Source organism: Anticarsia gemmatalis, chromosome 19 (genome assembly GCF_050436995.1).
Source record: "Anticarsia gemmatalis isolate Benzon Research Colony breed Stoneville strain chromosome 19, ilAntGemm2 primary, whole genome shotgun sequence".
Taxonomy (NCBI): domain Eukaryota; kingdom Metazoa; phylum Arthropoda; class Insecta; order Lepidoptera; family Erebidae; genus Anticarsia; species Anticarsia gemmatalis.
The window spans coordinates 1,441,308-1,465,896 of record NC_134763.1 but is presented as its reverse complement, the minus strand read 5'-3'; the positions used below and the strand labels follow the sequence as shown (position 1 = coordinate 1,465,896).

Sequence of the window (24,589 nt, the reverse complement as noted above, 5' to 3'; positions counted from 1 at the left end):
AGAGGTTTTGAAAATATGAAGGTGTAAAGCGCCTTATGGAGCTGACTGTATACCATACGAAGGCATTCAAACCCGGCGCATGAGCATACCTCACATACTAAGTGCTGTGCTTATTTATTTATGATAATTCTTCCTTCGTATTCAAAATCGTAAATTCACTAACGAATAAATAAACGTCAATAATTATTGATCGGTTATAAACTTATAATTTATAAGTCATAATTTATAATCTAGTTTTAGACTAAATAGGTTCCTTATGTAAAGAAAAATACTTCATTTACGATCCGTTTAACACTTTAAAAATTATAATTCGTAATAAATAAGATTTATTTTTTTGCGGACAGCTCTATTAAACAATCGAATCGTGGTTGAAATGTATCGATAATGTGGGTGTAACTGTATCGATACTTTAAGTTCATGTCCATCACTAGGCGCCGCGGGGACCCGCTGTACATTGTCCGTCCATTGTTGTTCAGTTGGCTTTGTGATGCTCGATGGACTTATAAATGTATATATGTATCATATATCTGGTTTATGAGCCGAGCCGACACTCTCTAGAACCCAAACGACCTTACACGCTATGAAACATTACATTTTGGTAAACGTATTCAAAACTTTATAAAAAAAATAAGTTTTGTGCCGTAAAACTGCAAGATTTTTATTTAAAGACAACTTCCGGTCTTTGAGTTGCTGCTTGTGTCGCGGACACTTTTACAAACATACAAACAACGGACACACAGTACACCCAGACACTAAACAATCATTCGTGGATCGTACAAATTGTTGTTCCGTGTGGGAACCGAACCCACGACCTTCCGACGCAATGGTAGCGGCGTGGCGACCTAAACCACTGCGCCACGGAGGTAGTCTTTAAATTGCATGTTACTAAAACAACAAATCCACACGCAACAAAACTCTCCATTTTATAAATAGTAAACAAAATATTAACGTTATATTTCTCTCCACAGATGGTGCAAGCGATACAAGTTCTCCGGTTTCATCTATTAGAATTAGAAAAAGTAAGTATATCTTGTATTGAAATACATTTGGAATCGAAACTCTGACCGGTTTGAAAAAAATAACACCTTTCGATTATCTTTGGGCACGATTTTTAAATCGAGATATCGTATCGATCAACACGCAACCACTGCACGCACTGGCCACTCGCCGTTCTATGTTTAAATTAATCAAATTCGAATATTTGAAAATGTGTGTTTAATTATGAATTGAGGCGGCCATAGCCAGTTGCGCTCACCGGTCGGTAAACGATCTGTGGGTTAAGCATACCTTGGCGCGGTCATTCCATAGATGGGTGACCGCATAGTGGCATTCAACTGGGCGTCTCCGTGCTTCGAAGGGCACGTAAAATGTCGGTCCCGGTTGTTGAAGACCTTTCGGGCTTGAACAACTTTGACACTAGGTTGACCACTAACCATACGATAAGAAGAAGACAAAATGAATCACGCATGGAATTACTCTGACGGGAATATTTGTCTTCAGCCATTTCTTATAGTTATGTTTATAGAAATAATTAGTTTAGTTATTACTTCGAGTTGAATCATGAGATTCATATAGCGCTCGTAAGTTTACTCTATCGTAAAACAGTTTTAATTATTGGTACACATTTGATATAAGTATATGCGGCCAGGATTGTATTTAAAACATAAAGCCGTGTTAGACTCTCAATGTAGGAATTAGCACAAGTTTAGTATTTGTTGTAGCGCGGCGAGAGGCGCGAGGTGTCGGCCGGAGTGAATGGGATCGGCGTTCGCATTTCGAATGTTGTTTGTTTTTCCCTTATCTCCCATTTGGGCGCGTTCCGTTCGGACCGGTTCGGCTTCTTGCGTGTGTCGCATCGCCAATTCTCGCCATTATACTCTCCGAGTGTAACGGTAACGCGGCGGGACGCGAGCTTTTTGCTATTCGCAATCAGATCGAACAATTTGCGCTCGCTCGCATTAATTAGGAGCATAAAATTCAAATCTCCGGTATGTTTTTACGACGAGCGGTGTCGCCCGGCGAGGAATTAATTTAGCTTGTCAATATTATGGTCACGTTTCAACGAAACTAGTTTGACTAACGTCTATATCAAGACGAACGATCTCGAGAAACGAGATACTCGCAGCGGCCGCTCTCACAGCGGATTCCATAAAATATCGGCCGCCTTTCGTCTAAGTCACCGTGTGTTTGGAGGCTCCGTGAACGAATCGTACGCACTAATACGAGCCGCTGTAACGAGATAACGTGTAATGCGATATCGCTGTACGGAACTGGCTGGCCGGAGGGCGAGATAAAGGCCGTTTGGAAAAAATAAAATAAAAAAATGATGCCCTGTTCGAAATTCAAAATAGCGAGGGACGCGCCACAGATTGAAGAAAATCGTTCAATTCAACGAGTCGGATGATCGATTTTTAAATTCGCATTCGACGGCTTTTTGTTGGAACGTTCCAAGTTTTTATTCAAAATTACACGTTCTCTGTATAATGTATCAGGAAATTTGAGATTTATTTTGTATGTTCCACTCGAGGAGGTGAAGAGTTCGCGACACTCGAAGACCAGTTTTCACGACCCGATTGGAACATGCATAGAAAGTGGGCTTCACCAATGAAAGTCGAGAATAATCTGAGCGGAAGCGAGTTAAACACAGCCACGTCGAGCCGTGTCTCTGGTCTGAACAGTCAAAGGCATTTTTTCCTGTGCTCATATCCCATATACGTCGGTATCTATCTCGTCTGAGTTTTTGTCGAATAAAATTTAAAAAAACGATGCCGTTAGTTCGATCCGTTTCCGCCTCACTACACACCGTTCACAGGTGATGTGGTTTTTTTGAGCTTTTATAATAATTAAAAATAAAAAAGGTCCAACGGCCCAACTCGCGTACAATGAGATCTCGTTAAGTGCACTGTTTTTTACTCTCTTTTACTATAATTGCTCGCGTTTTTTTTAACCTTTTTACGTGCATTTTTCGAGTAAAAGAACAAGTTTTTAATAAAGATCTTTTCAATTACTATTTTTACCGAATATCTATAAGTAATGAGATATAATGACATTGCGATAGACAAAAAAGTCGGCTTTAAAATTCCGACGCTATAACGAACTCCAAGAAATTATATTTACAATGAAAATATCGTATAGCGTTTTTGATTTATGTTTTTAATATTTTAAATATGGCCGGCGGCGACATCGCTCCGATGTTGAGTCCTTTTCGGTCGATCAGCTCTGCGATTGGTCGTCGTTATAGGCGTTTTTTTACTCGTCGTCTGACTGTGCCCTAATTACGTTATGTGATGTAGCTCCGTAATGTCAGCATTTTATTAGACTTGCTTTTTTTTAATTTTTTGAATATCAAAAACGATTACTGGCTGGTTGAAGTAACGTTAAACATTCAAAATTCAAACGTATATAATGTTGGCAATTTACCCCTGGTTTTTGAGTACATATTAGCGGTAGTTTATCCATTCGATAGCGTTTAAACTCATATAAAATATTGAATAGATAAACTACCGCTAAATGTACTTAAAAACCGGGCGTTTGTTGAATTGTTATTATAAAATGATGCGGGTAGTACCGTGCGATGCAGTGGCCACTTGTAACTAGAGTCAATCAATCATATCGGCCTATCATTGGCCCACACGCAACTCTCTGATATCTTAAGTGCTTTTAATCCCCAAATAGGACGCATAGACGCGACTCGTAGTCTCAACCGACCGTTTGCAGTTAAGACAGACAGACAGACAGAAGGGTGATCGTAAAAATATGCCTTTTTAAAGGGCCTAAGGGTATAATATCTTATCCCGAAGATCATGTTAAAACAACAGCCAATAAAAAGGTAACAAATCCAATGGTATTTCATATTTCGTTTGTGTATAATAAAACGTTATCTATACCATGCTTAACTGATTTACGACGGGTCAGATTTGTTGGTTTACGCGGACTCGAACCCAAGACTTTACGACCGACCCGCATTTTACAACTGTGACTGAATTACTATATGATACACGATTTTGTTATATTTATTTGGTGATAGAAGTTTCACACTTTTAATTGGACGTTTAATTAGTTCGATTCCCGGTTCGTTAAGGAAATTTGGACGTGAAATTTTTATACAAATAGTTGAATCGTATTTCACAATTAATTTGATGGAGGATATTACGAAAGTGTATTTTATTTTTGTAGAAAGTATTCAGTATTGCGGATAGAAAATATTATTTCAAGAACTCTGAAAATTGAGGAAAGCCGAGTCAAAACTCTACATAAAATAAACACATCAAATTATAATTTGACAAAAAAAATCTCGTAAACAGAATATAAAAATAAAAAAGACGTTATTTAAAAATAAAAATTCGATGATGTGACGTTTGGAGAGCGATGGCGATGCGCATTCGGCCTGTCAAAAGTCACAGATTAAATAAAAATTGTGAATTTATTAGTGGCAACACCCACTCTTGGTTTTAGTGAGGAAGTGTTGCATTAGGTCTGGAGACGGGATGTTTTTAACCGACGAAGCAAATGGAGGGCCGTGAGTGACCGGGGATGTTCTGTTGAAAACTTTATTAACTATTATATTTAAATGAGACTATTTTTTCCTATAACGCTTGTATTTCTAGAAGAGGTCGATAGAAATGTAATTTTAAGAGCTCTTATACGAATCAATGTCCTTAGAAACATACTATTAGCTACTATTTTAACCACATAACTAAATCGAGCTAAGTGGAAGAATTGAGCAAAAAAAAGCGATAAATCCACTAAATTCTGCAGTTTTCAAAACCATTAAAATTTCTAATTTCGTTTTAACTTCTGTATACTTTTTAACTTAGCAAAAACGCTGTCAAAAAAACATCAAACAGTCACATTGAATCCCTAAATTCTTTACGTACTTTTTTTTTCTACACGTCATCTTGCATTTCATAACTCCTCCCACTAGTATATTTAAAAAAAAAAGCTGTCAAATATGTCAAAAAATTTTCAAAACGTCATCTCGAGTTATCTCCTCCCAGTGACCAAGCCCAGCGTGGCCGTGGCCCACTTCCCACTCCAGCCCACACTGCTGGCACTCACCGCGCCATTTCAACATTTTACATGACACCTGCGTTACGCCAACCTGCCTGAATTACAGGATTACCGGTCGAATGGCGATTTTCGTGGCCCCAATACCAAATTAATCTATACTGTCTATACTGATATTATAAAGCTGAAGAGTTTGTTTGTTTGTTTGAACGCGCTAATCTCAGAAACTGCTGTTGCAAATTGAAGAATTCTTTTACTGTTAGATAGCCTATTTATTGAGGAAGGCTATAGACTATATATCATCACGCTACGACCAATAGGAGCAGAGTACCAGTGAAAAATGTTACAAAAACGGGAAAAATTATGACTTTTTCTCTCTGATGTGATGCAAGCGAAGTTGCGCGGATCAGTAAGTCTTCGATATATACGAATTTAAAATAACCGTGTTTTGAGATTTTGCTTACAATTCGCACGTTGGAAATGTGCCCGGGTGATGACAAGCTTATTTCGTTTGTCAACTGTTTAAATATAGGTATTGATGCATCGTTATATTGTACTTTAAGGTGTAAGAATCTGCCAAACTACTGTACTAATTAGGTAGTTGACTGGGTTAAGGAAAATATTAAACTTGTATCACTTTAAATGCTTCACTGCTATGTATTTTTTGTCGGTTGAGATTAAAATGATTACGGACTGAAACATACTAGGCACTCTTTTGATCTCAACGAAAATACGAAATCGTGGCGTCATTATACCGTATTTCTATACTAAAATGCGTTTTTGACATTTCATAAAGATTAGCTAATTTGACTGATGGTCAGTTATCCTATTAAAACAGACCCGAGTAAGAAAGTAATGAGTTAAATATGTTCATTTTTGGTTTCTTATAAATTAAATGAAATCGTTACAAGAATGCTAGCCGCCTTCGTAAACATCAAAATCTCAGATCTCGAACATTCCAATTTTGAAATTCTTCGCTCTGTCACTGGCTTGTTGTATTCCGTTCTAAATTTAAAAGTAAACTTTAAGTCGCCGTATCTTAATCCTGAATTCCAAATTTAAAGAGAAAGAGTTCGACATACTTAGCTTACGTCACTACACAAAATAAAATCATTTATTATTTAGAGACACTTATGATAGTCGTTACAATTACTGCATCTACCACACTAAACAAATAACAGATATCAATCATCAGTAATCTTACGTGTATAGTTAGAAAACGTAGTGTTAAACTTAGCCGTAATAATAAAAACGATAGTTAAAAAATCGTTTTACAGAACACTTTCTTTACATAAACAAAGAAAAAACTGAGTTATTTTAATTAGAATTAAGATGTAGATATATAAGATACACGTATGTTATAATGTATTCTATATATGTCGTTGCTGGAATGCAGCTAGCTTCATTATAGAGGGGTCATCGGATATCGTGTCTATGGTATCTTTTTAGAACTGGCAACATATGGCAGGTTGAATAGATTTGATATCTTTCATATTAAAGATTGTTTCGATAAATGCGATTGTTTTGTGAATTCTAACCTTGTGTAGTGTTAAGACAAAAATAATGTGAACACGACAACGAGTGTATATTAAAACATTTAAAAAATAATGTAGTTTATGATTTATGGCGTGTCCTAAACTATGGAAGCTTGGTTTTATTCATATGAGTATAACAATTATAGCTGTTCATAAAAAATAATACTATTAAAATAATTGCACACACAAATTTTGTATTAAACTCTACGAAAATAGAAGTAATAAGTAAGAAAAAGGATCATTTTTTTAGTTCATGATTCACAGCTTTCGAATAAGTCTCAGATATTTAATCTAACGGTTAGAATTAGTAAATTTAAAAACAACTGTTAAAATTCCATATTTATGATAAACTCCCTGATTCTTTATCCAAGAGTAGTCAAACATAGAGTTATAAAATATAACAAAAAATATAAAAAAACCAAGAAACAACGGATATTAATATAATTTAACATTTATTAGTAAAATAAAACTGGCAAGATGTCGACACGGCAACATTGCCAGCGTCAATAAAACAACCATAAATATTAATATTCAGTGAGATTGTAACATTTTAATAAAAACAAACTCATTTTCAACTTGTATACTATTGTAGTATTTTAGAAATGTATTATTTTTACTATAGATTTTAAATTAGGTCATATTACAACATTTAATGAATCTTTGATGACAACATATAATAATATCACGAAAGTTTAGGCAGAGAAAAAAACACGCATTTCGCCGTTAACAATGTTAGTCCCATATAATGGGGGGCGAGCCTATTCCCATATACCGGGGACGTTACCAAACTCCAGGCTACTATATTTGTGTTCAATACGAATTATTTAATTTCTTTATACTAATTGTAAAAGAAATCTTAACAAAAAATTAACTAACGTAAGGTAAAATTAAGAAAAAATCTTTTCGATTGTAGAAATTATCCAAAGACACATAATTAACTGTCAACGGCGCACCGTTTCCGCTTCCGCCCGTTCTATTTTCAAATCCGCTATTCCTTCGGCCGTCTTGACAAAAAAAAGGTGTGAATATGGTTTATGATTCAAAATGGTTGACTTGTTATTGACGGATAAAATTATAGTAATTTGTGCTTGTCAAAAATGAGGTTTTAATATCAAATTGGTCAGAGTTTTGATGTTTTTTGTGTGTTTTATCCCCTTATTACATAGTTTAGGTGGAGACAGGACAAACAAGATAATTTATAAGTTTATATAATAATTACGATAATGATTAAGGATACTGTCGTTTTAGCAGCATGGTCATGATTTTAGGATAACAGTTCTACAACAAAGTTACATAGTAGTCGAACAACTTAGTAGAGAATTTACGTAGATCATAATTCAGTGTTTTTTCAAAATAAAGTAGCTGCATCAAACAGGTCACTGGCAGCTGCATAAGCCTACGGGTCTCTGATGCTCTAAATTCCGAATTCTGTATACTTCGACAACCGCGAACCTTGCAGATAGGTTTCTCTACTGAGTAGCTGGGTTATAGAAAGTTAGATAAAGTAAATAATGTAGTTCTTGAGTATAATCGCCGAACGCCATTCATCAACAACTGCTGACAACCACCGAAAAATTATTCAATGTTAAACATATATTTGACAACCATACTTTTACATTTGAATTTCAAACTACCCTCCACCTGCCGATTTATTGCGCCGTGTAAACGGCATCTAAAAATTTCGTTACCAACTTTATAGCCTTATGTTAATTCCTAAGTTAATTATACCCCATGAAAATTTATAAGTCCGACACGAAATTAATTTAGACCCTACGGGGTACCTTTTGTGGGGCAGTTTTTAATTTTTTTTAAAACAGTTTTTTTACGATTCATTTTTTAAATTTCCGAACGACAGTTGGTGTATGTTACAAATTCAAATGTCTTTTGTTTTTTTCTCTTTTGTATGGTTATTTAGTGTAAAGGTTATGTTCAGAGACGCGGAACAACGCTCCGTTAGGCATCATGAGTTCAGCTTACGAAATATGTAAAGTTGCTTTTTATTTATGTTCGAGATGATGTGTAGGGAGACTCGGAGTCAGCACAGGTCAAACGTTTAACATACAAGAATAGATAATTATGACAGTTTTTTAGTTTACGTATTAGTTTTAACATTATTTTTCAGGATACGATATAAATAGTACTGCAATAAAACCCAAAAATATTTGTTTCCAATGTCTCTTTAAGCAACAGTATCTAGGTACAGCAGGAGTATCATCTAACCCGTATCGTTCGTCTCCAGGTACACGAGCTGTGTGACAACTTCTGTCACCGCTACATCAGCTGCCTGAAGGGCAAGATGCCCATCGACCTGGTCATCGACGAGCGGGAGTCGGCCCGGCCCCCCGACACTAACGGCGAGCCGCGCTCCGCCCCGGACAGCAGCCACGACGGCGCCTCCACCCCCGATGTCGTGAGTACCCCCTACACCAAATCCCATCTGATTCAGAGGCGTGATCCCCAGCTTGCACCCAACTCGACCACGAGCTACCTCGTGCACCCCTGCTCTTAGTTTGGCCATTGCAAAAACGAAGTATAAAAAGGGGGTGCTCGCAAATAGTTGTTAAATTCCCGCCTCCCGAGTTTGTAATGTCGCGTGGTGGCGCGCTGTGACCGAGCCCAGGCCCGCTCCGGCCCGCTCCGGCCAGTCCGGCCAGTCCGGCCAGGTCCGGCCGGTCCGGCGCGCCGCCACGCCGCAGCTTCCCGCCTGCTCTCTGACCGTCACCTCACCCGTGACGGTCCGGGAACTCGCGCTAGTTTAAGTTCCTTTAGAACAAATCTTCGTTTTTGCAATTGGCCAACCTCTTAACACTGTACGATTCAATTAAAAAGTAATGAACAGTAAAATTTAAAGTCAAAATTATTTTTCATAACCAACGTTACAGTGAAGGGGTGAAAACGGGTGCGATCGACACACGATCTACTATGATCTTACTGTTTTGTATATTATTGATCGTCGGCGACGTGACACGACGTCACGTGACGTCACACGACGTCGCACGACGTCAGACACGTCATAGCACGTGGCGCGGTACCACTTGTTTCAGTTTTAGTGTTACGCTGATTGGACATGCGCCTATGTCCGTCTTACTATTATTTTGCACTGGAATTTATGTATACGATTGAAAAAACATACGTATAACGTTGATTGTAATATGTGTATACTAATAATACTTTTAAGTAAATAATACATTGAAGATATGAGTTGAGAGCCATGTTCGTTGAGGCACTTACTACATGCCATACAAAGGTTAGCAGCGCATTCGGAGCTTAGATTTAAAACGTAATTAGATGTATTAAAAAACCTATTGGAAAACGAAGTATACGTAAAAATACAACTTTAACTTGCCTAAGTGAGATAATAAGGTCTAATTAAGGAATTTTAAATTATTATAATTGATTTAACGGTGGTAGATGCTAGAGTGTTATTGTTTTTGGCTAGTAAATACAAACAATACGTAAATAGTTAATATTTTACGTTTATTATGGGATAGCACGATAACTACAATTTAGTTAGTGAAAAAAAAAATGGTAAAAAATATACGTACCCAGTATACGCTAGGTGTAAAGAAATCCGAGTGTCATTGCTAGTGGTGGGTCGTTTGTTTCACAGACAGACAGACAAACAGACAGTAGCACCGGGCAGTGATGATATCGGATAATATATGTATGTGCGTTAATGAATAGATAATAGATGCTTATACAGAATAAATTAAAATTAATCGTGGCGTTCATTGTTTTTGCTGATATTACGAGATAAAACTTAATGTGTACAATTTTCCCCGTTCTCCTCTCGATTTTTAAATATTAAAATTATAAAGTAATATAAGTTTCGCTGTATTTTTATACAACGCGTGAGGTTTTCTGCGTTCTAGCTTGATTGCTTGAAGCTTGGCGCACCAGGACAAGGAGGTAATAAGGACCACTTCTGAGACAAGTCGTTTTTATTAATTTAATTAGATAATATGCGGAATCCCGTTACTATTTGCCGTGAATGGTTAGTATTAGCGAAATTTCGTGTATTCTTTTATAAATTAAGTGAATTATTTGTCTCTTTTGTGGGTAATATTACCCTTATGTGTGTGAGTGTGCCGAGGTGACAGCAATCAGGATGTTTTTGGTTTATTTCTATTTCGCAAGCATCATGTCTGTTCAATTTGTTATTTTAAGGGATATTTTTGGACGTTGAGACTGAATTGTTTTGTTTGTGTTATATAATTATTATTTTTCCACAATTGTTAACATTGGAAGCCATACTTAACTTATGTAAGATCGCGGCGATGCCCGCATGTTAACTTGGGGACTAATTCTATCTAAAACAATATTAGTTATTTTTTGTCTGTATATGAGTTCTTTTTAACATTAAATTTTTTTCTTTAGTTGTTTGTCTTAGTTAGGTTTTTAGATACGCAATGGACCCTTAGGGGCCTATATTTTTTCTTAAAATCTAACTCTTAAATGTATTATAATGCTAATTGGTGTACGTCCATCTTGTATGTCAATGTGATTATAATTTTATAGTTTTATTTTCTGAACGGATTAAACAATAAAATGTTCTGTTTGAAATTATTTGGTAGTTTGTTTTCAAGACATCATTAACTATATAAGTACGAAAGATACACCTACAACAACATTTTCCACAATAATTTGATTTAATAGTTCAACACCAAAAATTACTGAGGAAACAAAAAAAGTAACATTCTAAAACAAAAAATAAAAAACACAGCACTATCTAAACGCAACATTATCACTTAAAAAAAGAAAAACCCAAGCCACCACAGAGAATATTTTCCCGCCCAATATCGCAGTTTTATCATGTGCCAGTATTTCTTTAAGCAGTTGGCTCCCCTGGCGCGCGGGAAAACCCGGAAAATTGTTTCTTTACGACACCCGCTCCTCTAATCTTTCTTTAGGGGAAACGCAGCCATTAAAATATACCAAACCATTGGCAATCTGATGTTTTTATTATATTTTTTTTCTGTATTTTTAGCCTGCCATTGACATTTGATAGACAGGGCAGAGTAGCGTTAATTGAGATATAATTTGACATATTTTTTGGAGGGAAATTTCTTTGATGTTGGTATAGATTAAGTGATTTTACAACGAGATCTATTTTAAACATACCGAAAGAAATTTATTAAAATTGGTTAATTATACTTAAAAATTAACTAGGTACATAACAAGAAACAAGAAATATTTACATACATACAAAAAATCACGCCTTCTTCTGGTCTGTATCTACCCCTATCCCATAGTAGGGGGTAGGCAGAAACTATAAAGCCTTACAGGCGGTTTGAAGCTTCGACATTAAGTTGACCACTAACCATACGATAAGAAGAAGACAGAAACCAAAAGCAGGCTATATTTCTACACATAATACATAGTTTCTTCTTTACAACGACTATTTCTTCGAAAACTACTAGTAGCTCGATTATCGACTACCGACAACCGACCTGTCATCGAGAAATTTTGTAAGAAAATCTGATCAGCGCCTCTGATGGGTGTCGTAGGAAATATTTTGGCAGTACTTTTTTACCCTCTTATTCATAAAAATATATGAAGTTATGAAAGGCTTATAAAGAGTTTTGTTTCTTTCGCTCCTTAGCGGAATGAAAAAGAGAAAATATATAAAAGATTTTTTTTAACTAAAATAGGTTTATAGCGTGTTTATGAATAAGAGGGTTAACGTCAAAATTTCGTTACTCGATAGTACCGACTGTACAGAATCTCGATACAGTACAACAGCCAAAAATTAGTCCCATCTTGAATTCATAGCAGTTATCGAGATATAACAATAATTCGCCATGGAATCCACCATGAATTATGTATGAGACACAACAGAAATAGAAATAGGGGATCGGATTTAGGGGATAGGGACGATTCGTCGCAGCACTGGTCGCGGGTTTGATTCCCGGCACGAATTGTTCTGACATGTTGGGGACAATGGTTGTTATAAGAAATTGTGGATACATTTTTATGGGGCTAGTGATTTTACTGGACGTATACAACAAACTTACATACATACATAATATTACGCCTTTTTCTCCTATAAAGGTAGTCAGGGACTAAAGAACGCCTATTATTATAATAAAATAGTAATTTTGGTTTCAAAACCTTATTTATTTAAAAGCATTTTACTTATTTAAAAAAACATTATTAACTTGTTTCTTTCAATAACTGTTAATTATTAAATCATTTTCTTCAGAGCCTTATGCTCTTTCGTAAAAAGTGTTAGTAACATCAACACCCGGATACGAACCCAGGACTCCAGGATTCCATAGTAAAAGTCTATTAATAATGAATACCGCGCCTTGTGACGCGTGGACACGCATACTCATTACATTAACTCTATCACGTCATATTTGAATGTCTAGAAATCATTGAGTTTTGTATTCCTGGATGTATGAATTCATGAGAAATTACATACACGTTTGTTTTACCCTAACGTGATGATTTTAATGTATGAAATACATTAACGCTGGCTTTTACGATGTTTAGACCCATAGTCCCATAACCCGTGGTGTAGCTGGTTAAGGTGGTCGTCACGCCACTACCAGTGTTAGGAGGTCGTGGGTTATATTTGTGTGACCTACAGATAGAACGTCAGCAATGATGACATGACATTGGATTCAGAACAAAGGTAGAATAAAGAGCTCTGTATATCTGAACACAAGACAATTACCTAGCATATTTGGAGTTTGACTTTTAAGCGAGATTCCTTGCCGTTTACGACATCTCCAGACTGTGTCAAGTATCACGCTTTACTACGCACAGGTTCGCCATTACGAGTAGTTACTGCAACCAGCTGACGAGGGCAACCAATTAGCCAGTGAATGCATTTTCCCGTCTCACTAACCTATAACTTGAATTTAAACACTCAGCTGTCAAATTTGGCGCCAAAACAGCAAAAAGACGCCGCCTGCCGCTCGTAAACCGTCGCTTTCAAATCTGGAACGTGCTTTTATTGGCCAAGAGCTGACCAATAGCGTTGCGCGAGCAAATTTTACGGCATCCTATTGGACGACTGGCGTTTTCTTATTTACGACTATCCTAAGGATCGCAAAATTTCTATTAATAAATTAGTCGTAAACTGGTTGAAATTTATTATCATTGCGCTTCTTCGTAATTATTTCCTTAAGAATAACATTATCCCTTGTGTGTGGACACGATGCTTTATTTTTGCGAGTTCAGCAATAATTTAATGTGGGCTTAGGTTGTTTGGAACAGAAACTGTATATTCTAGTTTCCAGTACAGAGTGTCGAATAGCCTATATCCTATCGACATGGCACATTAAAACAGCTGTCAGAGTTCCACCTCACGAAGTTACGTTTATTTCTTCAGAAGTGGTAAAAACCGTAACTCATTTTCATGAATGTAAAGTCCTCAAGCAAGGGAGCTTATAGTGAACCTTCTTAAAACAAAAGAGAGAGGAATAACTGTCTCTAAGAAGTACAGAGTGAGATACAAAACAGAAGGCTGCCATACCTTGGTTTGAAAACTAGTACGGCTTGTTGCTACATTCAGGCACATAAAGTTACATGACGCGTACGTATTAATAGGAAATGTCTTTATTTTTTCAAATTCGTAAATGAACACAAAAGCGTTCATTTTAGCTATATCTTTGTACTCCCGTGGTCTATCAGCAGGGCGCCGACGTTTTTATTCTTGGTGAAACATTACAAATGGCTAATGGAGATCCGAGATTCGATGCTTGGGTAGCGCTCGGATAGAGACATTAAGAAAATAGGGATTTTGGTGGAGCAATTTTTTTTGGACATTTTTGTGAAAGTTAGGTTAAGCTATTATACATAATTTCTTAATATTGAAAGTATGGTTTGAAAGAGGTAACCTAGAGTTTCTTTGAAAGAAGAGTCCGTTCTTTTTACTGGTTCTATCTTAAGAACATTATGAGGTCGTGGGTTCGATTCCTGCTTATTACTTAACAGAAGTTTCTGAACACTCAATACAAAATATTTTGGAGAAAACCGCTATATCATACCTACATATTCCCGATTGGGTACAGAAACTTTTTCAACTTTTAAAAAGTGAAAAACATCAGTAGCTCTAAAAATTTTACTCAAGGAGCCTAGAATACTAAACCGATTGTTTTAAAAATAGTATAGTATAGTATAATAGTAAAACATACATTTTTTCCCCAAAAATACACGTTTAATAAACAATAAATGTTATAAACATTTTGATTTTAAAGTTACAACTTTTCTTTTAAAAGCTGTGTGATATCATCACACCCACGTATTCTTAGGGCCAGCAGGGCTTTAGTTTATAGCCTTTTTACAATACACATCTGGGATCTGACGGCAGTCAAGATCAACACAGGGGGAAAAGATAGCAGCAAGACTATCATCTCTGCCGCTGTCTACCTTCCCTATGAGGAACCTAACCCGATCCCAACACAACTTGAAGGTCTGGTTAACCACAGCATCCAGCACAAGATGGACATCATTATTGGATGCGATGCAAATGCTCACCACGTGATCTGGGGCAGCTCGGACACCAATAGAAGGGGAGAAAAAGTACTGGAATATCTGGTAAGTTCTCCTTTACAATTACTCAACCGAGGAAACAGCCCTACCTTCGTCAATGCGCGGAGAGGTGAGGTAATAGATATAACCCTAGCCACTAACACTGCTAGCAATCATATCGCTAACTGGCATGTATCAAATGAAATCTCGCTTTCAGATCATAGATATATATGCTTCAACTATGGGACGACTCGCGTAGACACAGCTACGATCAGAAGGAATCCCAAACACACGGACTGGGTTAACTATAGCAAAGATCTAAAGATCTTGCTAGGTGACCCGAAGTGCAAGCTCAATTCTACCCTGGATATAGAACTTGAAGCAGACCGGTTATCGAAAACGATCACACAGGCCTGGACGGATAACTGCCCGGCAAAAGAAATTAAACCCAAAAAAGTCCCTTGGTGGAACAAGGAACTAGAGGCTCTAAAACGTGAAACCAGAATCGCCTTTAATAGAGCTAAGGCCCGAAATGACTACAGTGACTATTCAAAAAAGCTAACTGAATATCACAAAGCTGTAAGGAAAAGCAAGCGCAAATCCTGGACCGATCATTGCGGCCTAATAAGCTCGCTTCCAGAAAGCATGAGACTGACCAAAGCACTATCGCTGGCCAAAGAGAGCCCGCTCACCAGTATCAAAAACAAAGACGGGAAACTCACAGAATCTGGGGAAGAAACGCTACGCATTATGGCTACCGAACACTTCCCAGGTTCAACTATCATCAACATAATGACAGATGAAGATATAACGCATAGCGAAATAAATCTCATCAAGACGTCAAGGGCTGAATGGAACACAGCCAGGAAAATAGTAGATGGGAACCTTCTGAAATGGGCAATTGACAGCTTCAAGCCCTACAAATCACCAGGACCAGATGGCATATACCCCATACTCCTACAAAAAGGCAGCAATGTGTTAATACCACACTTGGTGCGTATTTACAGAGCTTGCCTAGCCTATGGCCATATACCAAAACTATGGTCAAAAGTGAAAGTAGTATACCTGCCCAAACCAGGAAAAACAAACTACGAAGATGTTAGGTCATATCGACCCATCAGCCTTACATCGTTTCTACTTAAAACGATCGAAAAGCTGATTGACAAACATATAAGAGACGGACCTTTAAGAAACAATCCACTCCATGTTAGGCAATGTGCTTATCAACAAGGGAAATCGACCGAAACAGCTCTTCATCTAGTGATAGAACGAGCAGAGGCAGCACTGGAAAGCAAAGAAATATGCGTGGCAACCTTTATAGATATAGAAGGGGCCTTCGACAGAACCACCTTCGAAGCTATTCAAGATGCTGCTATAAAACATGGTGTGAACCCAACCATCTGCAGATGGATCGGGAAAATGCTGCAAAACCGAGTTATCAGTTCCACGTTAGCTGGCGATACCATCCACGTCAAAACAACCAGAGGCTGCCCACAGGGAGGGGTGCTGTCACCTCTGCTGTGGAGCCTAGTGGTCGATTCGCTAATGAAAGAACTGAACACAGGGCCATTCTACACGGTAGGTTACGCAGATGACCTAGCCATTATGGTCAACGGAAAAATTCCGACGATCGTCTCGCAGTTGTCACAAGAAGCGATCAAAATAGCAGAAAGATGGAGCAGAGATAACCACCTATCCATCAACCCTAGTAAAACCACCGCGATGTACTTTACTAGGAAAAGAGACCTCAAAAACTTCAAAAGCCTAAAGATGGCCGGAGAAGAACTACAATGGTCGACACAGGTCAAATACTTAGGACTAATACTGGACAAAGATCTGACCTGGAAAAAACACCAGGAGCATATAACCAACAAATCCCTAAGAATTTTTGGCATGCTCAGGAGGGCCTATGGCAAAACATGGGGACTCCAACCAAAGGTACTATACTGGATCTACACAATGATGATCCTACCCATCATCAAGTATGGAAGTGTAGTATGGTGGCCAAGAACCAATAAAGAGACATGCAAGAAAGCGCTCAGCACAATCCAAAGGGTTGCCTGCATGTCTATAACAGGTGCCTTCAGAACAACACCAACGGCAGCAATGGAAACCTTACTTGGAATCACTCCATTGCACCTTACAGTCCAAAGAGAGGCAATCAATGCGTTGAAAAGACTCAAAGATGCAAACCTCGGGACAAGGAAGATGATGACGTGCAACCATACAAACATGGGCATAAAACCTCATCTAAAAGAGATGCTAGATATGAACTCTGACAAAATACAGACAATACTAGTCACTCACAGAAACTTTAAGATGACGATTCCGACGAGAGAAGAATGGAGTCAAGGTCTCTACACACAAACCAAATCGAGACAGATATGGTACACCGATGGCTCCAAAATGCAGAACGGCACAGGAGCAGGCGTCCACTCGGAGGACTGCAGCATAAGTACTAGCCTAGGCAGATATGCTTCAGTCTTCCAAGCAGAAGTACACGCAATCATCGAATGCACCCAAGAGATTATAAAACGAGATACAAAAAATCGCGACATTTATATACTCAGCGACAGTCAAGCAGCTATTAAAGCTCTTTGCTGTTCTAAGGTCAATTCGGGACTTGTACTGAATTGCATAAAGAACCTGAACAAGGTAGGTCGTACAAACAACGTTAGGCTAGTTTGGGTACCAGGCCACGCGGGCATAGATGGGAATGAGAAAGCTGATGAACTTGCACGGAAAGGATCAGAATCACTCCCAATAGGTCCAGAACCAATAATTGGACTACCTGATGCGACAGTCAAACTGGCAATAACCAACTTCACCAGGGACCAGCATCTGAAAGAATGGAAAGCCATATCTGGACTAACCCATTCGAAACTGTTCATAAATAACGTCAACAAAAGCTGGAGTAATAACCTAATAAACCTCAGCAAAGACAGCATCAAGAAAATACTTGGTGCTTTCACAGGACACTACGGCACGAACTACATGTTAAACAAAATAGGAGCCATAGATGACCCCAAATGCAGGCACTGCAATGAAGAAGCAGAAACCATGAAACACATACTGTGCGAGTGTGATGCTTTAGGAAGGAAAAGAATGGATCTTCTAGGATGCGGTTACCCTAAACCAGAAGACTACAGGCTGCTTCCGGTGGGGTGCATAGCAAAACTGATAAGTTTTGCCCTGCCCCCCAACGTCTAGAGTAGCAAAGGAGGGGGTGACACAAAGGATCAGGAATGGTCGAAGTGTCAGCCAGGCATTAACTGGCACCCCCACCCCTAAGATAAGATAAGATACAATACACATAATATTTTATCGTTTCCTGCGAGTTATATCAAAAACAAAAAAGTATTTTACCGACATTTTGCAGTTATCCGTGTTATATAAGTTGTCTTTTTATTTGCATTGAAAATGTGATTTTATATTATTATTTTATGTTTGTGAATGGCAGGTGGTCCGGTGTACTGGGTTTGAATCCCGGTTCAAGCTTTACCGTATATTTTTATTAAATTAATGTGTGCGTTAAAGAATTTACAGCATTCTTTGGTGTAGTGATAGGATTTTTGTATGTTTAAAGTTTTTTTAAGGAAATTACCGTTAGTTAAATTTATTAACAGTTTAAGAACATATAATTAAATGATAAGTATATCAATATCACAGAAATATTTCCAGTGTCATCGTAATTGTCGTTCATAAAAATGGCTGAGCAGATTTTGATAAAATTTTACAAAGTGATAGATCACCGAAGAACAAAGGACTTAAAAGACAGAGGGTTTTTATATTTATCAACTATTTTGTCATTTAAAAACAAAGAAAAATAATAACCACGCTCAATTAACTCTCAAATCGAACCCACAATACTAACACTTGTCACAATCAATAACAACACAACCGGATATTGTGCCTAAATATTCTGCAAAAGCGCCCCACTCGGGTTCGAACCTTGTCCATCGTGGCGTGACAACTTGGGGTATGTAGGCACCCCGTCGAGCTATTTGTTGGCCAACCGCTTAGATTTCCGCCCCCAATCTAAGGGGAAGGTTTTTGAGATTGTGTACACACATACATACATACATACATACATACATATATAAAAGTATAAGAAATATATCTTAAGATATACTTATGTAATATCTCCCTTGTTACGTCTGAAGGTGTAGGTAGAGGTGAAATACACCCACGTTTCGCCATTAACAATGTTAGTCCCATGTAATAGGGGGCGAGCCTATTGCCATATACCCGGCACGTTACCAAACTACTATTAAGAATAATCTAATATAAATTAGAAAAAGGCCAATAGTTCTTTGTCTGAGCTGGGAATAGAACCGTCCCTTGTTTTACTCCCTGGTCGTTTGTTGATCAATTAACAATTCATTTGAAAATACCACTAAGTCACCCATCTATTAAATGTCCGCACTAAAGGTTGCTTAACTTAGTGATTGTGAAGGAGCGTGGGCGACACTCATGTCTATATACTTCTGAACGATTACCCATCTATATAATGTCCCCACCAACGGTTGCTTAACTCACTGATCGTTTGCGAGCGGCTCATCTGCAGATAACATATACCGATCACCCATCTATAGAAAATCTGCAATAAAGTTTGCTTAACCTACTGATCGTTTGCTGACTATGGACTTTCAATATAACAAAATAGTGGTACGTTATTTATTCGAAATCTGTTTTGAAAATAACTTAGTTAACAATGTTTGCTCTAAGTTATAATAACTTAAACTTTCACACGTTCGAATCCAATTTTAGCAAATTAATTTACGACGCCCAATAAAACAATTTCAACACCATCGTTTTAACAACACGTTATAAACGAAACGTGAGAAAAATAGAGAAAATTAATCTATGCTGTAGATTTTTTGTTTCAAAATATTTATAACTTTATAAATTAATAGTAAAATGACATAGGCAATAATTGAGAATTGAGGTGGATATAGATTTGAACAAAGACCTTTTACTAATGCTTGAATTTTGAGCAATTAAAATATACCTGGCATTAAAATATTCAAGACTCTCACCATTTCTAGGTAAATATCAGATAGCTTTAAAAATGTGATTATGACATCTGTTTCCATTCGCTGTCAATTTATCTAGCAGATAGGCTATCTGACACTTAATCAGAAGCAGTAAAACTGGCTTACTGTAGTACATTTTCAGACTACAGAACAGTTAAAGTTTAAAGAAAATTATGAACAAGATATATACAGTAGATTTAATTGAAACTTTACATTGCTGAATATAAGATCTCAATCTTAGCATCACATAAAAATCTTCAGCCATATGTTGGTTCGAGTATAACAAAAAAATGTAAGACATAGATATAAAAAGTACTGTACCTTCGCGTGACTAATCACTAATTCTACTTCCTAATTATACAAACACGCTTATTTAAAAAATGTATCTTCATTTCTCACAAATAAACAAAAACGTTCGTTGTAACATTACAACTAAGCGTTCATATCACCACACACCTTAACATGAGAACGACCATTGTGGGAATGTAGAAATCAATTTTATTAAAAACTTCATTAATTTCCCGTTACTTGCCTTAATTCTCATACAAATGAACATATATACTATTAATATACGTCCGTACATCTGTGCGTTAGGTCAAGACAGGTCACAAAAACTAGTCTTTTAAAATTGCAACTTTTTAAAGATTTTTTTACATTGACATTTAAATTGATCGAAACGAGTTTAACTTGAGATTTGAACTTTTACTGAAGATTCTTTATACATTTATAATTTGGTAGATTTATTTATTTTTGACATTTAAAATGACACATCGCTAAGTGGTACCAAAAATGATGGAATATGTGTTTATAACAGTTCATTTTAAGATCTATTGCAGCTTCCATGGGACTTTTATAGATGCAACCACAAATTATAATAGCGAAAAATAATACTTAATTGCCAAACGGATCAAACAGCAAAGAATTTTTCAGGTCACTATACCAGTTACTCGACTTTTCGGCCGAGTTTTATTCAGTACGGACAAGCCGCAATAGTTTCAGAACAGTAATAAAAAATAGCTTATAAACAAGTCAAATTTCGGGTCATATATAAAAAAAAGAAATTTATAAGAGCAAGAGAATCCGCGAGCATTTGTTAGCGTCTCTTAAAAAGTTCAACATCAATAAAAGTCGATACAGTAAGACCAGAAGTTGAAATAGCATCAAGTAATCAAGAATGTCGAAATTTCAAACTTCAATTATAGATCACCGATCGGCTACCGAACATATTCCAGCACATTTACTAATTAGCGATTGGACACGCACTCGGCGGTTCTCGGCTCTCTTCGGCATCGAATCGGGCAATTTAAATTTGAGACGGTTGCATACAAAATAGTAAAAAAATTGACAACTGGATTAGTTTTCATTAAAATATATCGTTAAGTTTGATTGGGTGTGATTAAATGGAGGCCGAATTACAAACGATTACGAATTAATTAAATCCCTTTATAGTTCAAAAGTAGCGGTAGTAGGTCATTTTGAACCAAGAGTAAAGTGTTATGATACTAGAGACCTAATCGCTCAAATTCCTCTTTCTTAAAATTTTCTTTAAAAACAACTTCCTGCACTAATTATTGCTCTTGTGTCGCGTAAACTTTTACAAACATACAAACAACAGACACAAAGTACAGATAACACTTTTAATATTCGTCAAAAAAATTGTTTTCTCGCACTTTAATATTCTCTTATACACAAAATTATACGTAGCTATCTATAACTGATATATCAAATGCATAACGATGGCTTTACTATACCCAGGCCGTTACAAACATGTGAACTACGTCATAAACAAAATAATCATAGGAATGTGACAATATACATATAAGTGCGAGCGAGAGACTCTGATAAAATGACATAACTTACCTCCAGTTTCTGTGTTACATTTAGCGGTAGTTTATCTATTCAATAGCGTTTAACTCATATAAAAAAACGCTATTGAATAGATTAACTACCGCTAAATGTGCCTCAGAAACCGGACATTAGATCGCAAGCTTAATATGGCCCGAGTATAGTTCTATATTGTATTAAGTACCTAAGGTACAACAACCAATAAACTGAAATCAGTTCAACAAAGTAGTCTGTTTTTTCAGATATCTTTAAACTCATAAAACATAACAAACACTACATAGTAGAGTCCTATTATGTCATAATCATAGACCAGCAAGCTGCCCAGTTATATCCATATTTAGTTAGCTTAACGCCTTAAACAACAAAAAGGTATCATTACAGACTTTATTAATGTTAATGAGCAAAAAAACTGAGTGTCAATCAAGACATCGTCCAGATAAGAATTCTAAATCAAACGTGGTACTCTTAAATGGTCAGAACTCTAAATAAAGTGATGTCGTCATATCAATTAAAATAATTATACCCCCTTAATAAGTGTCAATTCTTAACGAATACGCGTACTTACGATTTTTATTCACACGTTTCTTAGTGAAGTATTGTATCTGGTGAAATGTACAAGAAAAATCAACTGTAGTGTTCTAGAAATAAGATTGAAAGTTCAATAGCAAGTTTGGAAATTTTACGACTATTTTTATTGACGGTTAGTCTCGACACTCATATGTAGCGATTTCAAATGAATAACATCACACGGGTTGGTTGTGTCAATCAAAATTGAACTTAACAATGTAAGCAATAAAGTTGAGTTTGTCTTCGTTAATGGTACAGGTTTGGATGCTCAAAACAGTTAATACGAAGTCAGTCGAAGATGAACGAAGTGGAAGCCATCAAATTTTAATTGTCCGTTAAAATAATAATCAATGAGGCGACTACCGCTAGGAGTTCGCAAATAGAACAGATCTCTAGGGTAGGTTCAAATACTTTGTATAAGTTTACGATCTTCTAAGAAAACTAATATAGGTAAGATTTCAATCGATAGTCGCAGATATCCTGTAATATTATGTAAACGACTCTCAATCTAGCATATACGAACAAGGATCGAAGGAGTATGAAACAATGTACGACCACTACAAATTAAGCGAAATGAACGCGCCACGCAAATATGGGCAGAGCTGAGGAAATACTTGACATAGCACGATACACACTTTGTAATAATAAATTGAGTGGAACATAAAAACAGATTAAAGTTCTTAAGATAATTATATAACTGTAGACAAAATATCTTCAAGGAAATTGTACAAGAATCTTGCTCATAATAGAGCCATAACTATAAATAGTAACGAAGAAATTCGATTAAAAAATATTTGTGAATAAATATTATTGGACAACTCACACACGGTCATTTGATTCCAAACTTAGCAGAGCTTGTACTATAGTAACCAAATGACTGATGAACATACTTATATACTTCTTAGTACATACTTATCACACAAATATTTGTCCCCGGAATCGACACACACGCGGGGCTACGGTTATTGGGGTGAGGTGACCACGTTAACTACTGCGCCATACGTGCAGTGAAATACACTTCTATAGAAACTCTACAATTTTATAATATTAAATTATAAATTTTGGAGAGTTTGTTTGGTTGAACGCGTTAATCCCAGGAACTACTGGTGCGAAATGAAAAAATAAGATAGTGTTGGATAGCCTATTTATTGAGGAAGGCAATAGGCTATATAACATTACGCTACGACCTATAGAGGCAGAGTACCTGTAAAAAATGTTACCAAAACGGGAAAATTATGACCCATTCTCTCTTATGTGACGCAAGCGAAGTTGCGCGGTTCATAAAAATATAAACAGTTATTGAGTTGGAGTCTTTTCTTTGGAGTTCTAATTGAGGATTGTTGAAGCATGTTTTATGATTGATGTGTGTAGCCGCGGCATTAACGCGAAAACGACCGCGTAACGTGTGTATTCAGCCTTTAATTACACTTAAAATACTATTGATGAGTAATTAACCGCTCATAAAGTTCAAATTGCTGGTTTATCAAACGTATTTTGAGTTTATGACGAATTAACATTGAGTTCGAAAGGAATTTTGAAGGTTTTGATCAGTTTTAAGACAGTTGTATATGGTTTAATAAGCTCTTTATAATGTTATAGAATTCTCTACGAGATAGTATTTTAGTAAAATCTGTCTTGAAAATCAAGTCATTTTCGTGTCTCGACATTCTAAAAAAGGAATTATTCATAGTGCGAGTTTTGTGTTAAAATACCACTTGGGAACAAAAACGTGTTATTATGTATGTATGTAAAACATCGCGTACGATGTAAAATTTTGTTTAAAGGTCTCCAAATTCCACGACACATGTTTCGTCAATTGAATTACAATTACTTTGAATATTACATGCATTTTGCAAGTCGGTTAATACATTGACTTGAATCTGAGGTTTTGCCACCAATAATATCGTTAACCAATGACTTTTAGAAGTTATATGTGTATTAGAAATAATGATCACTTGTTCCAACGGCGAAGGAAAACATCGTGATGCAACGTTCCATTCCTCAGAGTTCTATAGCACAGTTCTCGAAGGTATGCAAAGTCCCCAACTCGCAGTTGGCCAGCGTGGTGGACTCAACGCCTAAACTTTCCTTCATTACGGGAGGAGACCTTTACCCAGC

General features: G+C 36.7%; 1 protein-coding gene across 5 annotated transcripts in view; it reads left to right on the top strand.

Moving 5' to 3' along the window:
• The window catches only part of hth (Meis homeobox homothorax), a 290,065-nt gene that overhangs the window by 54,347 nt on the left and 211,129 nt on the right, over nucleotides 1-24,589 (top strand). For all 5 annotated transcript variants that reach the window (XM_076126853.1, XM_076126854.1, XM_076126852.1 and 2 more), the window contains exons 5-6: nucleotides 969-1,019; nucleotides 8,782-8,952. In XM_076126853.1, coding sequence (XP_075982968.1) covers nucleotides 969-1,019; nucleotides 8,782-8,952 — 222 coding nt within the window. The remainder of the gene's footprint in view (nucleotides 1-968; nucleotides 1,020-8,781; nucleotides 8,953-24,589) is intronic.